The 22,995-nt window shown below is 40.3% G+C and overlaps 1 protein-coding gene across 1 annotated transcript in view; it reads right to left on the bottom strand.

The window, feature by feature from the left end:
• RPS6KA2 (ribosomal protein S6 kinase A2) overlaps positions 1-22,995 on the bottom strand; it is a 162,285-nt gene that overhangs the window by 10,981 nt on the left and 128,309 nt on the right. The window contains exons 14-18 of the mRNA XM_059841252.1: positions 21,455-21,580; positions 7,415-7,504; positions 5,795-5,953; positions 4,464-4,625; positions 461-537 (exon numbers count right to left, since the gene is read on the bottom strand). Coding sequence (XP_059697235.1) covers positions 461-537; positions 4,464-4,625; positions 5,795-5,953; positions 7,415-7,504; positions 21,455-21,580 — 614 coding nt within the window. The remainder of the gene's footprint in view (positions 1-460; positions 538-4,463; positions 4,626-5,794; positions 5,954-7,414; positions 7,505-21,454; positions 21,581-22,995) is intronic.

The raw sequence follows: 22,995 nt of genomic DNA, 5'->3' as shown, positions 1-22,995 counted from the left end.
ATGGTGGGATTTTTTTTTAGCTTTTAAAGGTGCTAAGACACTTCAATAACAATAGCAAATGAAGACTAATGAAGCTGAAGAGAATACATGTATCAATAGAATGAATGAACATTCTTCCATGGATAAGGTGAACATGATGAGGCTCTTCATACTCCTGTGCACCTCTCCTAATGGGAAACTTTCCCACTGCTTAAGTCATGAGTGAAACCTTCAGGAGTCTAGGTCTCAGTGCATACAGGCACTTTCTGTTAAAAACCTAAACAATTTGTCAAGTGTCAAAGATATTTATACAGTCTAGAAAAAACTTATTCTAATTTTAAATCTTGACATCTATTTTCTTGTTTTATACAACGGAACACACCTCTCAAGGAGGCCAGAATCCCTATCTGTGACTCCTTTCAGGCTTAATCAGTGCTGAGCCCACTGGAGACTGCTGCTCTAGGGGAAACTCATCACTCACCCTGCCAGCATGGTGTACAGCAGGATCCCCAAGCTCCAGATGTCGCAGGCTGCATCATACCCTTGGCGTTTAAGGACCTGTGGGAAGGAAAGAGAGAGATGAAAACAGGGCCATCTGCATTCCTGAATTTTTAGCTTCTGATCTACAAAATGCACTGATTAGTGGTTGTGTTTGCTGACATTCCCAGGGCTTAGGTGCTTATCTGCCTTGAACAGGTGGCTGCCTTGGGATCAAGATGTCCAATAGTGCTATGGAGCAAGGCAAAGCCCAGGCTGAAATGAGCTGTTTAAACTCAGCACATCTTTCCCCTTCACAGTGTGAGAGATGAGTGCAGTTTGTTGGAGCTGAGGAGTCTGGGAGCTCCTCTGACCATCCAACACACACCAAAGCAGAACAATATTTCACTGCTTTAAAATGTTTCATAAAAAAAAAGCTCATTAATACTTCAAAACGTATCCTCCTAACATGAAAGTTAACAACAACCCTGTGGATGCCTCACAGAGCTAAATGGCAATGATAGGTATTCCAAATAAGCTCAGTTTGGATTTGATACAGCAAATGGATGCACACTGAAGCATATATAATGACAGACTAATGAAGATGCATGCTAAAAGGCTTCTCTTAGTTCTGCATAAAGAAAAGGGGGCACATTTAGACTGGAGTTATCAGCAGGCTAAAAGTTGACCCTCTTTTCCCATGGGGCAGACAAGACCCATGGTAGTCAGCAGAGATCTGACCAGAAGGTTCAATCCTGATACAGGATGCCAAGGTGTAGCAGTAAGGGTACAGATTTCATTTGTGTTAGTGCACACTAGAAGAAATGCCTGTTGACTCAGTGCAGGTCCAAGTGAAAGTGAAGTCACCACCCAAGCTCAAGGACCACCTCCGTATCTTCCCATAAAAGCAAACTACCCTCTGTTTATTCAGTTCTGACACGCAAACAGTTTTGTCCTCTTTAGATGGACCAGTGGATACATCTTTTCGCAAAGAACATGAAAAAAGAATGTACAAATTCAGCAAGTTTTTCTCTGACCTGCAGCCTTATTACCCAGGAGCCATTTAAGTATCTGAAGTCTATCACAGAAAAGAACAAATTCTAAGAAAAACAGTTTGAGAAAATGTTGCCTCGACAGATTTTATAAATGATGAGTGGCAAAGCAACCATCTGCCAGGTATGCTGCTGAGTGAACATTTGCTACCTGGAAAAAAAACCCAACAAGCCAAAAAGAACTCCCACAGCAACAAAACCAGAGAAAAAGCTGCAGTTCCTCCTGTTGACAAAGCCGGTAAAATCGTGCTTCTGCCTCTCTCTCCTGCACGTAAGATGCAGGCTTTCTGGCTGTTTTATTTATTTCTATTCCTTTAGTTCCTGCATTCATTCCCCCTGTATTAATGTTAGTTTTTATGGGGAAAACTTCTTTGCTATTTGACAAACTCAGCTGTGTCTTGCTTCACCTGTGAGACTGAATACCCAACATTTATCTTTTGCTGTGGTTGTTCTCGTTGTGTTTTGTACAGTTACAATTTCACTTCTCTGTTTTCCTCCAATAACCAAGGAAAATCAAGTCCAAGGTAAGTGACAGAAAAACGGGGCAGTGATGCTACTTAGTGGAGAGGGTTAATAAGCAAGTGGTTACACAAGCCCCAAAATGATGAGGTGACTTCCAGAACTTAGTGGGATCAGAAATAGCGACAGAAACTGGTTCTTAAGTGCCAAACCATAGCAGGACACTGTGGGGATAATGGGTATCCTGGAGATAATGATACCCTGGGTTCATCCAGTTCTGAGAATGGCTCAGATAATTGTCCAACCTCTTCTATTTCTGTAGTCTTTGACTTACTGAGTTAACAGCGTTTCAAATAGAGGTTTTTCTCAGTTGTAACAAGAAGGGATTCAAATAGGTACAAAAGCAAATAAAGAACCTCACAATTTCAAATCACAAAGCAGTAGGTCTTCACAAATTCTGTAGGAAACCTGAAGAATAAAATATTTTTACTTTATCCAGAAGCACCCTACTGCATCAGCAGTACAACAGCCTGGCTCTTTCCTCCTCGCAGGCAGCACGACTCGCACTAGGTGGCAGCGTGCCTCTTTCAGATAGCCTTCATCTTTGTTCTTGCTATCACCTAAACCCCAAATTAACTCTTTCCAAAATAAAGGAGATCCAAGTGGGCAAACATGTCCTCCTCCTTCGGTCACCACCCTCTTTGTCACCAGCTCAGCTGATTTTCTGCCTCCTTAATCGGTTTCATGAGCACATGGCGGATATTGCAGTCGGCCTCAGACAGGGAACCTGAAAGTCAAATCTAGGCTGGAGGGCAGCATTATATCACAGGAAAAACATAAAAGCACTTAAGGCTTTATGTAAGCTCTCTGCCAGTTCTGGTAATGTTTCAATTAATCTCCAATGTCTCCTGCATTAGCAGGACCTGTCTTACTCATCACGAATGTCCGGGAGTGTGATTTCTGCTTTCAGTTCAAATCAGAAGAGTCTGATAATGAAAAGAGAAGAGCCCATCATGAAAAATAGCTACACCTATTTTAAGCATCTTGTACCTTGGAGGAAATCTTAGTGCTTCAAATCTTGAAAACATTTTTTTTTTTTTTTGTGGTTTAGAAATTGAATGGCTGTGGTGCCACATGACTTTTTCAATCTACTTTGATAATTTTAAACAGCTCATTCCCATTTCTAAAATGGAAGCCTAACCAAACCTCAATAAAAACCCCAAACTAATCTATCTTGGCGATGGAAGTTGTTTTGTTTTTTTTTTTTCTGAGGAAAATCTGTTTTGAATTTATATTGCCCTGGCAATGGTCTCTATAAAACAAATTCTGATGCTGGAAGGCTATGATTCCTGTAACTTTTGGTATCATGAAAGGATCCTGTACAGAAAGATCATCCTATTTTTTTCTTCCCAGTCACAGATGAACAGTGCATGGCAGAAAGAGAAAACTTAGGGAGAAAAAAGACTGCTAGATGATACCAACTGAGAGACACTGGTATTTGATAGTAGAGAACAGATGAAGTATTGAAAGACAGTAGTTTTTTGTTTTTCTTTTAAGGACCAAAACAAACAAAGGAAGACACACATGTGAAGAAGCAGTGTATTGGAAGTACTAAAAGTTTTGATTTTCATCCCTCCAAGAAATGGGTAATTACCCAAGAAATTAACTTCTTGCTCCTTCATTGTGAGGAAGCAGATATGAACATCTCATACAGCAAAGAGCCCAAGCCATGAAACAGACATCTGACCCACACTCACTCCCCTAGGGCTGCATGAAAGGAACAGCACTTGGCAGTGATGCAGAGCCACCTCTCCTTGTGCTTGGGACAAGCTGTTTGGTCTTCCTCCACTTTCCTGTCTGCAAAACTGAGAAAGCATTTCCTGCATCCCCTAGAACGGGGGTGAATGTCTACTAGGAAAGCCCAAGAGGAGAGATGTTTCTTTAGCTCAGTGAAGTCAACAAGAAAGCTCTCACTGGTTTCAGCATAGTAAGGATTTTGTGCAAGTTTTTTTTTTTCAGTTTTATCATAGACTCCTGGAGCTGGAAGGATCATATAGTTCAACCTCCCTGCTCAAGCAGGGTCCCCTAGAACACTCAAGATTGTGTCCAGATAGCTTTTGGACATCTCCAGAGAAGGAGACTCCACAACATCTCTGGGCGAGCTGACATCAAGATTTCCCTCTTGAGCCTTACTCCTGTTCTGATGCAGTGTACTAGAGGAAAAGCAGTCTGATCAGAAGCAGCTAGAGAAAAAATGGTATTTATCCCAGTAATGAGCCAAAGCATTGTGTGCACCAGTCCAAGACAGACACCAGCTTCTTTCAGGAGAAAAACAAGTGCTGTGACAGGAGCAGGAATAGGAAAATTATGGCAATAGAGGCTGTGCAAGTGCCAGTAGCCTGGTTTCTGCCTTGCTCCTCTCATAAAGGCAGCAGGGGATGAAGGACTGCTTCCTAGGCCACAGCTACTACTGCAGGCTTTGAAATGTGATCCTACCTCAGGAGCGACAAAGTTGGCTGTGTAGCAGGGAGTCATGAGCAGCCCATTCTCCGCTCTGAGCTGCTTGGCAAACCCAAAGTCACAGATCCTGATAGAGTCTGGGTTTCCTGACTCATCCATGTAGAGGATATTACTTGGCTTGAGATCTCGGTGCACGACCTTAAGAAAGAACAGTGAGAAACAAGTGAGAAGAAGAGGTCAGGGAGCACTGGGGCTTGGCTGCCATTTCTGGTCTGCTGGTTGAGGCAGGTCAAGAGCTCATGCCGAAAATATTTCAGTTTTGGAAAAAAAGTTACTTAAAAAACTTGGACAAATGAAGGGAAAAAAAAATGAAAGTCTGTTAAAATGAGAGACAAAATGTTTGACAGCCTCTGCTGGTGTATTGAGATGGAGCAGCTGCTCTGAGAGGAGACAGCTTCCTGACGGTGGCCAAAGTGGGCTGCTGTACAAACATCTTGGTGGCAGAATCTCCTGGAGCTTGATGGCCCTGAACACTCAGCTGAAAGGTGAAGAATAAATCATGGGAGGAAAGTGTATAAGGGTCTTCTTGTGGTTGTCCATGTGAGTGGTTCTCACCTGAAAGGAGGGAATAATTTCTTTCTTAATTTCAAAATGCATTCACATAATTTCATGTGACTGTGTGTTTTACCAGACATGCTGAATTTCAGTGGCAGGAAAACAGCCTTTATTTGTTATAGCAAGACTGAAAAATTACCATGAAAGCATAGAAGCCGAAGCACAAAATGCACTTTGTTTTAACCGTGAAACAGGAAAAGCAGCAAGTATTTGACTAGTTATCCAAACTGCTTGTCCCTAAAATGCAGAAAAGGAGAGATTTTCAAACTATTGTATATAAAGAGCTTAGACTTTAAAAGTCAGATTTTAACAGCATGTCAGAAGTCTTTCCCATCAGCTGCTCAAACTGTCACTTCATTTGGAGAGCTGAGCATTTGATTTTCTACCTGTCTGCTGATTCAGCTACCCTATCTGAAGTGTTGCTAAAAGTTCAGATCCTGCAATAATGACTGTGATAAAAAGTCAACAACTGATATCTCAAGAAAGTACACTAACTTGAAAATCACTGCAATGTGGGAAAGAAAATACTACTTTGACATGCTTCAGTTCAGTGGAAAATGGATAAAAAGCCAGTGACCCTATTTCACAAACCAAATGTAACTATAAATGTGGAAGTAGGATTTTGCGGGGGGACGGGACGGGACAGAAAACATATTTACATTTCAGAGAAGCAAGATCACAACTCTTTGCTATTTCAAGAAGTTGAATTTTAAAGAAGGTTGATGCAGCTAAGCCAAAAAAGCAAGGCTTACACCCTGAGAGTGTAGGTAGTCCACAGTCCTGGTGATGGTGCACAGCACAGCGCTGGCCTCCCGCTCAGAGAAGCACTTCTGCCGAAGGATGCGGTCCAGCAGCTCGCCTCCCCGCATCAGCTCCATCACCAGGTACACGAACTTCCCATCATCATAGACCTGCAACAGGAACACAATAAATACATGCCTTGGACCCATCAACTTGGTAACCACAGTGGTTAAAGGCTGCTTGTGTGTGAAATTGCAAGAAGAAAATATCAGCAAATATGTGGGAAATGGGCTCCTTACGCTCAACAACTGAAAAGAAAACTTTATAAAATGATTTAAATCATCACTTTTTTCTGGTGTCTGTAGCAGCTTGCTGATTTGTCCACACAGAAATGTAGCTTTCCTGGTTTTCCATCATGTCAACAGAGCAGGCTCAGCTGTTAAAAACAGCACCACCCCACACAGCTTCAAATGTCTGCTGGCTCTTACCCAAGCATTCTTCTCAGTAGTGTTCTCTCTTTCCACTTCCACAGGGTAACATTTGCCATTTCAAATATCAATATTTCCCTTTGACTCATGATCAGCTAAAGAGCTGTTTTATACTGTTGGCCAACACTTGCATCTAATGATATTATTTAGTTTATATTTGCAATTCTGGTGAATATATTGTTGATATCAGCTTGAAAGACATATTTATATTCAATGTCGATGGCAGTTGGTAAAAGAAATTTTATCATTTAATTGGAGAGAACTATTTTCATGTCATCATCCTTTATCTGGACTGTAATAATAGGCAGTGTTATAGTCATCAATGCTAAATAGTTTTGGAAAGGAATATGAAAAAGCTTATTTTGCACTGATTTTGAGATATTCTTTAACACTGAGGAATCAGGTGAGATTTTCCTGGGGGCATGTGATTAGGAGATTCTCATATATTTCCCTAAGGTCTAAACCATAATGTACTGGCTGCTGACACAAGCAGGATTTGTTCTGTAAACTCTGAATCTGACATGGTGTGGACAATCTTAGGTGAGACTTAAGGCAGCTAAAATAAAACACCTCTGACCAAAGGCTATTACTTCATTTAAGCATAGTGAAAAATTATTTTTTCACATGAAATGCTGAAGAAAAATACCTTAATGGCTGGTGGAGTAGAAAGCAAATAGTCCCTGGTATTAAAACGCTACTGGGGGAAGTCCAGTGACTCTGTGAGCTCTCCTCTTCCCAGCAAAGCAGTTAGCACAGGCTGCACAGGAATGGCTGCTGCTCGAGATGGATCATCCCGCTGCCCAGCAGCATCACTGTATGTATTCAGCAGTGCCCCAAAACACCCAGCTAGGGAGATCCCCTTTTAAATAGTGCTGCAAACCCAAACCCATTTTTTCATTCTCCAGCACTATGCCCCTTTGGTTCTTTTAAGGTTTGTTAGACAGTAACTGGAGAATGCACAATCTGACCAGTCTTTCCAAACGCTGCCCAGTAATTTGTTAAGTCATCTTTTTCTCCTTGATTTTAATGGGTCTGGCTTTAGCTCAAACCTTCAAGTGAAGAATTTTCCAGACATGGACTGATAAGTGAACCTGACTAGAAGGTGAAAATCATTTAATGCTGAAGTGCTCAAAGACTACTTACATCTTTAAGAGTAATGATGTTTGGATGCTGTCCATATCGCAAGAGTATCTCAATTTCTTCAGAAGGGTCTCTCTTGCTCTTATCAATTATCTGGAATAAATGAAGGACAGCGTAGTCAAATACCGGCTAGCAGCACTAAGCACAAAGCAACCAATTCCTACAGTTTAAACAAATTACTATTCCAAATGATTCTATTAATCATTATTCTATGAGAGGACAGCTCAAACCACGTGCAAATGACAGCCATGCTGACTGCCTGCCAAAGGCAGATGGAGCAATAATTACTTTAGATTCTGGAGGCGTAGGCCCTCTTTTTGATGCCTACAGTTCTGTTTACCCATAAATAATGGCAGTTACAAGATGTGTCATTTAGAAATCGAAAAACATTGAGAGTTTTAAAATAATCATAGTTTTGAAATTACCTCTTTGACATAAAAAAATGATAGAATCTTAATATTGGCACATGCTTGTATATATGCTGATAAATTAACAGAAATTAATTGTCATATGTATTTGTGAGAAATGAAAATGTATGGACATTTACTGTCAGGGGAGATTTGAAGTGAAACTATTGGTAATCATTTGGCTCTTTGGGCCAAGCTGTTGTAGTGAACAACAGAGTGACCAGACATTGTATTTGGCCATGTAACCAAACCCTCTACCCATTCCTAAATTGGAAAGAAATCTGCTTCTTAGATCACTTCTATGTAGTCAGCGTCTTTTGCCTTATTAGAAAATATAGTAAGACATGCAAAATTTTTAGTTTTGTATGTAGCAAACCTGTAGCAACAGGTCTTAGAAAAACATGACACCTGCTGCTTGGAGAGCATGCATGGAAAGCCAGCTATCAGGAGAGCACTGACTTCTCCTCAGTGATTCTGGTAACTATATTTCCCATGTCAGGCAAAGAGCTTTAGTCATTTGTCCAGTTGAGAACAGTGACTTTGTTTCTCACTTTGCAGATTTAAATCATAAATATGGAATAAAAAATAACATTAAGGGAAATCTCTGCATTTTGGAATCTCAAAAGTAACTGCACAGGAAATGGTGAAAGACTCATTCTACTAGGAAGTCATTAGGAGGACACTATTTTGGCTCTATTTCTTTTGGCTAGAAAACAACAGCAGTACTTTTGATAACAGGTTTACCAAAGTGGAATGGGTGGCATTTTCAGAAAATCATTTCCACTATTGCCTTGGATTTCAAGGCTTCCAAACTTAAATGTGGCTAGTTCTCTCCAAGAGCTAGGCACAGAGCACAAATTTTAAATGATGGTGTTAGCAGGGAAAAAACAGCTTTTTGAAAACCTCTTTTGCTAATGAGGATAAATGCCTGCCTGCTTTTTTATAAAATATATGCATTTTTCATGTTTATTTATGGTGATACAAATTCAAGTACATGAGTAGAATCTTATGCATTAGCCATAATAATGCATAACTGAATATAAATCAGAGGTTTCATAGTCATCATGACTGGTGTGTGTGTAGTGATAATGATGGTCAGTAATTGCCCATGGCTCAGGTATTCCTCTGAAGCCATTAGTAGTGATTTGATTCTGAATTAATAGAAGTGTGACAAATGAAAGTGCAACAGGCAGCTGATGCAGGTAAATGGTTGTTGTCCACATTTGAATAAATAAAGGAAAACCTCAAGAACAAGGGAATTAAATAAAAATTTCTGCTGTTGTTCTCTCAGTGTAACTGAGACATTATCAAGAAGCCAACGGAGCCCTGCTCGACTGGCTCCACGTGAGTACAACCACAGTGACTGAATGTGTCCCACTCAACCAGTAAGCCTTACATACAAGAAGATCCTCAGGGCCACTTCCTTGGCTACACTGATAAACCTCTTGTCAAGTTACTGGAGTAGCTCACATGTGCCCCTGTTAGCATCTGCTTGCCTTGTACAAACCAGCAGAACCTACTGCGGCAAGCACTACCAGCAGTGTGAAGGACCACTATCACAGTGCTGCTGTAGCAAGCTATATATTCCAGATTCCTTTTCTGTTGCAGTTCCCTGTGAAAGCAAATATCCAGAGCTGTGGAAAATTTTAAGTGACTATTAATAATGCAGGACTATAAATGCATATATATGGCCTAAAAAAATCCAAACCAAAAATAGTCTCAGCTATTGACAAAACTAAAACCAACATAACCCAGAGCACTCTGCTACTGATGTAGTATCAACAGCAGCAGATGACATTTAATGCTTCTAATTCACAGTATGCAATGTAAATACAAATTGCAAGACAGTCCCACTAAATTTGCATGCTTTTTGTTTTAACGTGTGTGCAACCTGCAATACACTGATTACATGGACAAACTGCACCACAAATCCTTGTCAGAGCTGTGAAGGGACCTGCACACTTCCTCTCAGTCCCTGGGCAGTCTAATTGGACAGACCAGAACCATTTTTCTCCTCCACAGCGACAGATTGTCACCCTGCCAGTTCCTCTCTCCAGTGTGCCTGTGACTAACACTTGGCCCTTGCCTGCCAAAGAGGCAGAGGGGGTGTCTGCTGCAGCTTCACCAGAAATCCCTCCGCAGCTCAAACTGCCTGCAGTATGCACAGTTCCTTTATCTGAATGTTGCAACGGCCACAGCAGTCCATTAAATAAATATGTCCCACAGCTCCACTGCCATACTCGGTTCTCCTGATCTTCCTTTTCACAAAGTCATAGAATCATTTGGGTTGGAAAAGATCTCTTGAGATCAGCAAGTCCAACAATGAACCCAGCATTGCCAAGTCCATCACAAAACTGAAGGGCCTTATTTACATGTCTCTTAAATGCCTCCAGGGATGGTGACTTCACCATTTCCTTGGGCAGTCTGTGCAGTGATTTACGTCACTTCCAGAATGTTCTTTGGTGTGCTTTTAAATCCACCCAGAATTTCCTGTGGTAAAAAGAGCATTTGCCACCCCAGTCCCTGTCTCCTCTGAGACACTGTATTTTGCATGAATACAGACTCTTCTCTGTTCCTCTCTGGGAGAGCCCATGAACCTCCTGCAGCTCTTTCTGCGCAAGCAATGATGTATTTTCTTTAGGAAACTCATTTTGATTAGATTTCAACTAAAATGTTCTTATAAACACTCTCTGTTACGGAATTAAGGGAAGATCTCAGCTACTAATCCTGAGAATTTGAGTAATATGTCATGATCCTACTTTCCTATTCCTCTCTTTAGATGTGTGGTGAAGAAGACCAGCTCAAACAGCCACCATAATGTATAAGTAACTTAACTGAAAATGTAACATGAGCTCTACTGGACCTTGGCCCAGAAGAGCTGTGGCACACAAGGGTCGTCCATTGCCCTCCAGAAGAGAAAGAGCCATAAAGCAAACAGACTTTTTTCTGTGCATTGGACACCCAGGGATTGCTCAGAAACTCGTCTGTGTCAAACAGTGTATGAAGAATTTTAGAGTAAAATGGGCTCAGCACAGTCAATAGTGTCCTCTGTTCTGACAGGGGATTTGTTTTTGTGACACACATCCTTTGTGTGACTAACTGAAAGAAAAAGGTGCATTTTCTTTTCTCAGTGGGATTTAGGGTAATAACATCATGATATTTTAAAATGAGTCAAGCTCCTTTAAAGGACAATACTGTACACTTTCTCTATTAAGGAAGAAAGGAGCAGGACAGAATATTTTCAAAATCCCAATTAATGCATCTGTCCAGTTTTTACAAGTCCTTCTACAAGTCTTATGCATGGAAAAAATAATCTAATTCTCCTTTACTAATGGGTTTTCAATGGATTTAAGCTTGCCAGAGCAGACTAATGAGTATAAAAGAGAGTATCAATAAAATTCTGTGTGGGTAAAGCCTTGCTGAAATTGGCACAGCAACTAAATAGACAGTATATATCTTTGCTTGCTGCCTTTTTGTGAAGGTATTTGCATGCTTCCAACTGTGTAGATAAATTTCTTCTTCTGGACCTAGTTATGCCATCAGCAGATGTTGGAGCCTTCAGCTGTTTGATACCACCCACCAGCTGGGACTTACAGCCCTTACAGCCCTGCCAAAGAAACAGTACATGTGAGCATTCCCTAATCCACTTCCAGTGAACCAGCCCTGCTAAAACAAATTGCCTTTTCCAGCACAGAAATTAACCTGAATGACTGTGCATGAGAAGAATGGAGAACGGCTGTGTTTCTCACATGGAGTTCTCCATCACTACAATTGTGAGATTGGAAAAAGGTAAGAGGTGAGAGGGGACAGTTTAACTGCCTTTGCTGTTTGTCTGGAAAAATGAACAGCCTAAAAGAAAAGGTGAGAGAGAAGCAGGAGAGTGAGGAAAAGGACAGAAAAGAAGCATGAGATACACTGATGGGAAGAACAGTGATATGAGCCTGAGGAGAAAGGATGGGGCTCTGGCCAGGCTGTGCTCGAGCTAGCAGCAAGAAAACTGCTCTGTTGGGTCTGTCTGTGCTGGGGACAAAGGACCTTGTGCATCTTTAATGACCAAGCAATTAAATGATCTTTTAATCTGCCTTGTCTTCAACTGCCCCAAGTGACCTTTCCTGGCAGCTGAAACAGAGATACCAGAGTGTGAACTGGGACAGCTGAGCTGCTGGTTCAGCCCCAGTCTGCTGCTCCAGCTGCAGCAACACAAAGTCCAGCAGAAGGCAGGGCAGACACCTGGACAATGTCATACCTTGTACAGCCACACCTGAGGCTGCCACTGCATTTAAGCAGTGGGATGATATAAAGCTCCTTTTGACCAGCACTGGGGAACTTTGAATGGCTTTGTGAAAAAGCATGGAGGAGGAAGAGAGTTTTATATACTTTATAAAGCTGCTTTTTTCCCTGTCATATACAGGTTTTTTCTATAGTCTGTTTGGAGAGTAAGCATTTAAGAACAGATTCATTACACAATGCGATGTGATAGTCTCTTTGCTTTTCTGGGAAGGGAGGGATGAGCAAAAGGAGAATTAATTTCGTGTCCCTTTGCACATTTTATCCATGTTGTGATGTATTTGAAAATTCAGGGCACCACTAGTGGAACTGACTATAGGTGGGATTCGCTTCTCTTCTGAAAAAAGGAGGTGTGACAGCACACAGATTTTAACCTGACAGTTTCATCTACATTACTAATTCCAATGAAAGTGTGACAGAGAGAGAGAGTTCTGCAGTCCTGTGCTGCTGGAAAATGTACAGGTTTCCATTTCAGTAATATTTCCTTCTAAAAATAAGGTCTATTCATGCCAAGCATCTGTTTTAATTTGTCCTTTTTGATGTCAAATAACTCAAGATGGATGAAAATCACTGCAGAAAGGCTAATATTATTTAAAAGAACATGGTATAATTTTAAATTTAAGTGTTCTCCAAGGAGAACTTTTCTAAGCCTAATGGTTTCTGAGGGACTATTTGCTGTGCTATTAGTTTTGATTAGCTTCAGAAATTCATTCCCTCTATCCATGCTTAAATCTTTCAGGAAAATAGTAACTAAAAAAAATGACTATTAAGAAGAAACAGGCCTAATTAGCAATACTTTTCTGAAATAAGGACTGCCCATCTGTTCAAGCTGTGCAGGTGAGACATTAAACATTTCTGCACACAGAGCATGCCCACTTGCTGACACCATTTGCTGACTGAGCACTCCTAAGCTGTCAGCTGGAACTGTTAATTAACTGCTCTTGTTAATTAGCACTTACAGAGTAACACACATTTTCTAAGCAGAACAGAAACATTAACAAATTTATTTCAATAGCACCCATGAAACAGAAAAGCTCATTTTAGGGAGAAATCTTCAGTTCTGGAAGCAGACTGGATGGGTGGGAAAGGCTCTGCCCTGTGTTTCAGTCTGCTCTGCTCAGCACACAGCCTTGGATCAGACTGATGAGTTTTCAGTCCATAAAATAACTGCAGTGCTGCTCTCATCTTCTACAGAAAGCTTCAGAGATGGAAACCAGTGAACCATATTCAGAGCTTATAAAGGGGAAAAATTATTACATCAGTATGGAAGACAAATGCAAGAAACATAGTTTGAATGGCCCCAAATGAGAAACAGAGGCACAAAAGACTGAATTCTGTCCAAAATACTTTAGGTATTTGGCAAGCAAATTAGTGAAGAGAAACATGATAGTATTAAGCTGTAGAAAAATTGCTGCCTGATCCTAGGCCTCAGAAAAGATCTAGTTAGCAGAGGGAAATATCCTATTCTCACATTCTTCAGAGGTTCCACCATGCCAAGGAAAGTGACACTGAGAGATTTGTGATTAACTGGGAAGGAGGCTGCAGAAATCCTTAAACCAGAGATGTACAACCACTACACATTTAAGATTTGCTTCAAAGCTGAGATTAAAAGGTGGCCAGCACACATTTCTGTATTTCCACCTGTTCTCTCTGATTATTTTGTTAAAAATTTAAGCAATGCTTCGACCCCATTTACCCCAGAAGTCAGCAAAGGCTCTTGCTGCTAGAAACAAGCTGGCTACTTGTAGAAATGCTCAAGCCACTCCTGCCTCTCTGCCCTCCCTTCTCCCACGACCTTCCAGCAGAGCCTAGCCCTCTGTACTGGCCTAGCCTTTCTGAAGCTGAAGCTGCAGCTATTCAAGCAGTGTCTCCTTGGAGAACTGACTTATTTCCTTGGGGACACTATCTGGCAGAAAGGATAGAATCACAGAATATGCTGTGTTGGAAGGGACCCATCAGCATCATTGAGTCCAACTCCTATCTGAAAACTCTCAAAGCAACAGAAAAATGAGACCCAATGAAGCTTTGCAGGTATTCTGGAAAACCCAAATCTTACAAAATGAGGACGCCATTATGTTGCCTCCTGTTATGGTGAACGTATGGAACGACCTTGGTCCAGGGTGGAAGTCAGGCCCTTTGATTAAGTTTTTGAAAAGGGAAAATCAAGAAAGCCTTCAAAAATACTCTCACAGATCAGATGTAAGATCCTCATAGACAACAATAATCTATCATCCATTGCTGCTTCATCGATTTTACTGTAAATCATTTTCCATCACATCTAGAGGACACCCTCCATGCTGTCTGCAATCACTCATAGTATGAAAATTAGCCCTTATTAGGGCTATTAATGCTGGTTTCTTTGCAGAGCACTCTAGAAAACAGCCCTCCCTTTGCCAATTCAAAGGACAAAGATTTGGGCTTAAATCTGCTCTAAAGCCTGTATCTCCTAAATGGCAGCCTATAGGCTACTGAATTTGGTGCCCCACTGCTAAAAAGCTTGAGTATGCTTCAGACACTCAAAGCCATCTTTTACCTGAGTGTCTGGGCCACGTTATTTCCTGATGCCCAGCTTTATAAACCAAGTTTAATGGGAAAACCTGGTAAGTGCTTTCTATAGTTTATCAAGGTAAGAAGGGGTCTTGTACCTCTGACCCTGCATTTTGTAAGGCTACATTTCCACTACTATGACAAGTCCAACTGCTTGGCATGTGAAGGGGAAGACATCTCGGTCATTTCCTTGAAGAGTTTGCTTCACCAACTGCTCTCACAATCAGACTTTTTTTCCCCTTTAACTCCCTTTTTTAGCTTCAAGACATTCTGTCTTCCCTTGCTGTCTTTAGCAGCCAAATGCTTGTCATCCATCATTTATATCACCTTAGAGATATTTATAGATTTTGATCGCATCCCACTGAGCTCTTGTCTGTCTTACATCACACGTATTTGTAGCTCTCTTGATAGAGTTTGCCTTCTAATTCTTGCATACTTTCTGCTACAGATTTTCTCTAATTTATTTATATTCTATCTTAAAGCACAGATATCAAAAGAGCACATGATCTCACAGGGTTTAGTATTCCTTCTCAGGTAGTACAAGAAAAACTCATTTATATGCAAGCATGTTAATAAGATAGAAATCTATAGGCCTGCATATGAATTTTATTAATAAAACTGTAACTACAGCAACATATTTATGAAATACTTGTCTGATGCTGGTATTCAAATATTTTTATTTCCATCTTCTGAATTATTTGAGAACACTGAATAGATGCATTACATATTCAGGGAAGGAAAACAATTAGTAATGAAAAAATTTGGCCAGATTGCAGCCAGAAACACTTTCTCAATAAAATATTGGAAAGTATCTATAAGCATCATTAGTATGATCTTGCAGAGGCAAAAATATATGCTTTTCATAGATAAAATTTGATAGGCCATCTTGAGGAAGAGCAAGGACAGTTAGAGGCTTCTGGAAGCTGGCACTCATGTCCCATCATTTGACTGACTGACTAATGAGGTCCTTTTCCATGACATTATATTCTTCCTGGTGCCATCTTCTCCCCAAGTGTGAGATTTGATAGAAGCCTACTCTTACCCATACAAACCTGACTGTGACATCCAGCCAGCAAAGTCAAGGGGGGTCTGCATTGCTAGGGACTGGACAGGAGCTGAGACAGGACCTCAGCAGCTGATCCATGCCCGTGCAGCCCATCCTCTCTCTGGCAGAGTCCTGACAGTACTCTGCTCCAGCAGCAGGTAACTTCTGCTAAAGCTGACAAGGGATGCATCACTAGTGGCTCTGACCTGGAGACTGGTGCACATGTCCTGGGTCCTGACCTCTGTACCATGTTCTGGGGGGGCAAGGTTGGACAAGCAGTGGTTGAGTACCTGCTGGTTTGACAGGCTGGCAGACTCAGGGCCAAGAAATCTGAGGTCATCTAGCAAACTTTCCATTGACCTTCCTATTTAAATACTGATATATTTATCCCTTTTCTGCCAGACACTAAGTACCTCCCAAACAGACAAAAATAGATACAAAGCCTTCCCTGAAATTTCCACTGTCTGTTTCACTTTAGTTACTTTTTATGGTTAAGGAAAGACAATTTTAAGCAAATCTCTCTATATCTACAGACTCCTTAACTTTCAAGGAGATTTAATAATGCTTGGACTGTTTTTCTTTTCTTTTCTTTTCTTTTCTTTTCTTTTCTTTTCTTTTCTTTTCTTTTCTTTTCTTTTCTTTTCTTTTCTTTTCTTTTCTTTTCTTTTCTTTTCTTTTCTTTTCTCTTCTCTTCTCTTCTCTTCTTTTCTTTTTTTTTCCTACTCTTATTTCACTAAGTAAGATTCCTATTTTCTTTATTGCATTCAGCACTAAACACACCTGATCTAACCATAGTACAGGCTAAGGAGAAAATGTAGAGCCACTAAATACTTCTTGCCTTCAGATCAGTGTGCAGTTTTATCTACTCACACCAACCACCTAGAAACAACCAAACTAAGATCATGAACATCAATGGAAGCGGAAAATGAACTTTAAGGAAATTCTAAAAAAACTCTGGAATTTAAATGGGTTTTGGTGACTATGTTACTCACTGTCATTAGCAAACAAACAGACATATCCCACCAGTTTGAGCCTGCTAATATTGGCTCTCCTGAGTTACTGATTTCTATTTATTGATAGCATGCTGACACCACTTCTCTGCTGCTATCAAATTTTTTTAGCTAATTAAAATGCACCTTCTCTCCAGTCTGAACACACCAAAACATGCTAGATAGATGTGCTTTGAGTGCTTTGCAGCTGCCAGAATTATAAATGAGCTGTAGGATTAACTTGGACTCTAGCAGAAACTAACTTGTATCCCAGTGGCAGACACAGACTGCAAACTTTGGCTTTGCTCACAACTGTGGAACATCTGGAGCCAAACAGTTGGTTAGTAAATCACAGAGATAGAAAAAATTATGAGATTCACATGTGTTTAAAGATCCAAATTCCACTGTAATACTGGCATCTGCAAAATTGGACTTGTCAATTGGGACTATCTCTACTGTATTTTTCTTCTTCAAAGGAGGGAAAAATGTATATCCTTTTTTGATATGTATATCCTGATTTTGTGATATACAACCCAGTTTTCCACCTTGCCTCTAACAGCATGGAGGGACTGAAAACCCACAAGACTTAACCAGCTGGATATTCTGGAGAAAAAGGCAGTTGACATCAAGGTGTTGAATCTGGCATCTATTGCCCTCTGCAATACTGGGGGCAGTACTGGGGGTAGAACTGGCTCAGCAGCAGAAATTTCTCCTGGGCTATTATCCACCAGTAATCTCTGCTGGGGGTCAGGAGTCAATCTGAATAGACAAACCTTTAAAAACACGGAGATGAAATGAAGTCCTTTTCTAACTTAGTTAATCTGGCATCAGAAGCACATCAGAAGCACATCAGAAACACATCCAAAAATCCAGCTTGAAAGCTTCACTAGTGCTCCAAGCTTGAAAGCTGTGCAATAGTTTTAAGACAAGAAAAACATTCAGAATATGCTAATTGCATCACATCTCTGGAAGGTTTTGAAAAATCTGATTCACCAAGTATTCTGAACTCCAAACAAGAGCTCTTAATTTGTTTAGGCTTCCTTTTAAACTTTCTTCCACCCACAGAAACCCTCACCAGCTCCTCTAGCATAATTCTTTTACTTAATTAACTTATTTTCTATAGATACTGATGTGACAATACTTTGATCTTATTTTCCTTTGCTTCTGACCTCATCATTACATTTATATCCATGTGAAGTTTGTAACTACAACTGAAAATGCCAGTTCATTTTGCTATCAAAAATCATTGGGCCTGCTGTAGTCAAGATGATCAATATTATAGCAGAAGAATCTTAAACACAGTAGAAGTTCATCAGAGGAGAAACTCTTTCTTTTCCCCCATCTCTCTTCTTTCTACCAGAGTATTGTGAAGCATCCGCCTCAGAATATTCTGTGATTCAGAAGAATGAATAAATCCTTACTTGTATTTCAGAGCTTTTTACTTTTTTTCACTTGGGAATGAGATGGAAAAAAGTTAAAAGTAAAATTTTAAAAGCTCCTCAGAGTATGTACGTGCAAGTACAATATGACACATGGACTTGCTAAACCAACATCTACCTGCACTGACCTAGATAGGTGGTTACTTGTTTCAGGGTAGATTCAATTTGCAGGAAATCTGACTGTCTACAGGGTTTTCTCTTGCAGGGTAGTGAAATGCTCTCAGAAGTGGAGCTATGTCTGAATTCTGAAATATTGCACTTAGAAGCCCGAGGGCATGTCTAAAATAGCTTTAGTGTTTATTATTAGCATTTCATTTTTACAGATGACATGGAAGAATAGGGAATAGGTTGCAATAAAATTCTCTTCTTCAGCAGGCTCCATGATTGGATTTACAGAGGCAGTACAGCTGCCTACAGGTGCAGAGAAGTGTCTGGGGGAAATTCCAAAAGCTCCTCAGTGAGACACATGCCTAATCTCAATCAGCTCTGAAAAGAGTGAAATTCCAGATCTGTTCAAATGCATTTACAACACCAGCAAACAGCATCTTTGCACTGCTAGATATCTAATTACCTTTACGAGTTGCCCACAATTAGCGGCAGATGGCCAGCAAAAGGAAAATAATGAAGTGTTTTGCATTTCATTAAATATGTTCTGCTTCTGGGCTAGGAAAGGTTTTGCTTTTCTGGCTGTAGCTCTGACTCAAGTTACTCTGGCCAGGTAATCTCCTGTCTCAGTAAGACACCACGGAAAAATAGTAAACAAGGTGAGTGGCAGGCTCCATGGAAGGATTATTTATTTTCACAGTGACATGGTGTGTGTCCTCCTGCAGTGATGCCACCACGTAATTTCCTTAACTCCTTCCCTATCACCAGCCTCCCCTGAGGGAGACAGGATGATGTTTTCTGAGGTGTTGGCAGTTCCTCTGAAAGAGGGAGCTTTTAATGAGGTGGTGCAAGGCAAATGGGGCTGCTGCCTATCACACAAACCATCTCTGCAGACACTATTCCCTCTGAATGTTACGTACGAGAGAACACTGAGAAAATTATACTTACTAACAGAAATGAAAAGAGCCTAATTACAGTGATTTTTAAAGAGAGAGTTAAAGGATGCATGTCAAAAGGGACTGATATATAATTATGATAATATCAGTTGCAACTCCTGTGCTAGCTAATTACTTGAAATGGGTGGCATTGTGCAGTTTTTTTGAAAGCGAGCTACTCTGACAACTATGTGATATAATCGTATTATGAAATTACAATAAAATTGAAAGAAAAGTAAAATTAATATATTGGTAGGAGTAATAACCAAAGAGGCAGCACTAAATGTGCTGGAAAGAGAGAACAAACAGAAACCCACCAACTGTCTCCAACCCCAAATCTGTGCTTCACATTTGACTCACACTGTGTCAGAAACTGAGATGCTGCACATGTTGCCGACACTGGCAGTCAAAATCAAGACATATTTACATGATAAGTAAAGAGTTGTAAGAAGTGGAGGAAGAAAGGAGTAAAAAGAGGAAATATTAAAAAAAAATGGGAAAGAGCATAAACATAGCAATCACAGTGCTGAACTCTGCTGGAGCTTTGAGTGTCTTCATGCCTTGGCTTTGCTCTTGATCCTCTGAGGTACCCCAAACAGCCAGCCTGCTGAGCATGCTGGACCCTGTCAGATTTGGGCACTCAGACATCTTCAAGGGATGAGGTTTTTCTATTTTGGTTTCACACTGGCTATATTACACTGATAAATCTGTCCACAATACTTGATATAAATGAAATATGAAAGTTATTAGTTATATTTAGTATATATTTTGTTCATTGTGGATGTATTTAAGTTATACAGAACCCATACCTACTATAACATAATGCCATCTGTTGATAAATGACCTGGGCACTGAAAAGCTCTGATTTTTAAAATTCATTTGAAATGAAAACAGTAGCAGATTCATATGCAAGCCCACAGATCTGCTGGTAAGTCCATGCTCCTAGTTATGGTGTAGCCTAGAAAAATCAACCATTGTTTGAACAGTGACATCAACAGATTGTAGGTTAATAGTGGTTTCCAGATTTTTGTGGCCATCATGAGGAAACACGAAAAATTTGATGGATTTTCACGGATACTGCATTGCCATCAATCTAGTAGTGGAAAATAAGACTGAATAAAATGTTTCATATTATTCTATTGTCTGGAGGTCATTTATCTCATGAGCTGCAGTTTGGATCACTTCCTTAAGCTCACACCATCTCATTTAATAGCAAAGACACTATCTCATTCATTAGCAAAATTTACATCCCATTTCTAAAATTTTAAAACAGTAAAAGTATGCTGGCAGTTGGCTAGATCCCCTCATTTACTGCAAGTTTGGGAAATACTTTTCTCTATGTACTGCAATCTGTTCCCATGAGATGCTACAGAAGTGAAAGGATCTGACCTAACTTCCCCTGTCTTTTCAAATTCCGTCTTATAATCTAATCCTGTCCCTTTCTGGTACAAGAACAAAACCATGAAGTACTTTTCTAACATATGAGTGTTTCACTGCTAAACTTTTCCTTAAAGAAAAGTACATGTTTGAGCCTCCTCCTCTGAGCTGTTATCTCACGACCACTTTGCACTGGTCTGTACTGGCCCCTGCAATGGCTGCACGCTCTTTATTCAATAGCACTGAAAGGAATTGATGACAGTTCTCTAAGCATGGCCTTCCAAAGTAGTTCTGCTGAGTTCTTCCCTCATCCCAGCAGCTCCCTGGCCTCTGGGGCTGAGGTGACTGTTCTGTGCACCACTGCTTGACCAAGTCTGAAGTTTTCCTCAATGCCCAACTAAATCAATATTTCAAATCTCTGCTGAAGATTGACCTTCATTCATTTTCATAGCATTCATTTTGATAGTGAAGAAGACAAAGGGAAACCTGAGTTTTTCTAGGTGATCATGGTTTTCACTGAAAAATCTCTCTAAGATAAGAAACTTGGATCTAAGCAATTTGACAAGGAAGAATAAATCATGTTTCAACTTTGCAATAATTTTGTATGTAATTTTTTAAAATTATGATGATTCAGTCTAGGATATGTTAAAAATATTATTCAGTTTGCAAGGAGCGTGGCTGAAGTGATTAACAGGATTTCCATGCAAGACAGCAAAGGCTTTTTCCATGGAGGAATTCTACGTAATGGGTTTGAAGTGTGAAAAATATGGAAGACTTGTCAGGAAACCTGCCATCTTACAAAACAGAAAAAAATCCCAAGCAACACCTAGCAACAAGAAATAAGCCAACAAAAAAATCCAGAAGCAGAACAGCCTCAGCTGAATTTCTGGCATTTACCAGAGGCTTTCTTACCTTCACTGCAAACTCTGTTTCTGTAGCTTTATGAACACACCTCTTGCACACTGAATAGGAGCCAACTCCTATGTCCTCCTTGATCTCGTATCCATCAGTGAAGTGAATGTTGTTCCCATGTAACTGCTACAGGGAGACAAAAGAAACAAGGCAATCAGGACATGGGGATGTAAAAGCAAGGACTAGCCTCCTCTTGAAGGAAATTCTTGATCTCCTCTCCTTCACAGAGCTCTCTTGTCCATACAGCTTTTCTAAATCCAGTTAAAAAATTCTGAAGCTCTTTACACAAACAAGTAAATGTATTTTCCCTTTCTACCTTTTTCCAGTCTGTAAGATGGAATTGTCTATGTAGAAGTAGTGGCAAAACTGCTGTGATTTTCTAAACTATTTTTGGAATGCAGAAAATCACCATCTATTAGAAATTCGTAGGAAACCGTGGGCCCAAATCTCCTGACAAACCAACATATCTTGACAATATAAACTGATTTCTAATTACTGAGGGGCAGATAACATAAAATATTAAGTTTCATAGTGTCACTGTGTTCAAGAGAGATACCCCACATATGGGGAGTGCCTCCAGATAATTGGAAGTCTTGTCTAGAGTATGTTTATCTGCAGTTTCTTTATGAGAGAGAAGTTAATATTTTAAGCCATTCATTCATATACTCTTTGGAAAATGTCTGGGAAGGCAGACTGGTTCAATGGTGAGCCCCAAATCTGAGGCTTTGATGCAAATTCTATCCCAGGACTCAAGAAACGACCAACAGAATCCTCTGTCTAAAAATGTAGCCTTGCTAGCAAAGTCCACACAGAACCTGCTTAGTTTTAAGACATGCATATGTAAATATTCAATGCATTTTTACAAAGCAATTCACAGGAATATATATAACATTTCTGAGATGTAATGGCTGGGGTAACGTTTCACTTACTGTGCCATAAAAGCATCTTTAAGAGTATGACACATTCCACTGTAAATAATTAAAACAGAGACGAAAACCTATGAAAACCACAGGCAGGGTCTCCCCCCCTTGAAGCAAGTACACTTGTGGCTGTGGGTAGCAGAGGGAGCTTTTTCCTAGTGAGAAAATTGGCTGCATCTTTAAGCAGCCCAGTTCTTTCTCCCTGTTCCCTTCTCCTCTGATGTATCGAACCTTCTGTAGCAATTTATTTCTGGTTTCAAGTACAACTGGATAGATTTTTTAAGGGGAATGGCAGCAAAGAACCAAGTTTCTGGCATGTTCCCCCATCAAGCACCCTGGTTTAGGTGAGTACATCCAGGCTTTTGTGCAATAGCAATGGGAGTACAGTGGCCTCTTACACCCAGGAGCTTGGGCTCTATGTCTCTGGGAACCTATAGCAGCAGGTCATCCCCCTTTGCCAGCACAAACTGGATCATCCAAGACAAAACTGTTGGGAAAGAAATGCATTCAGTGAAAAAACAGTATTTCATTACCTGCCCTACATGCACAACTGGAATCCTGTTTCAGGTATTGAGAAGTACTTTTCATCTCAGTTGTGACAAAGCGCAGTTCCTATTTCCT

The sequence above is a fragment of the Haemorhous mexicanus genome, chromosome 3 (genome assembly GCF_027477595.1).
Source record: "Haemorhous mexicanus isolate bHaeMex1 chromosome 3, bHaeMex1.pri, whole genome shotgun sequence".
Lineage (NCBI taxonomy): Eukaryota > Metazoa > Chordata > Aves > Passeriformes > Fringillidae > Haemorhous > Haemorhous mexicanus.
The sequence above is the reverse complement of the archived record's forward strand: the minus strand, read 5'-3'. Positions and strand labels throughout refer to the sequence as shown.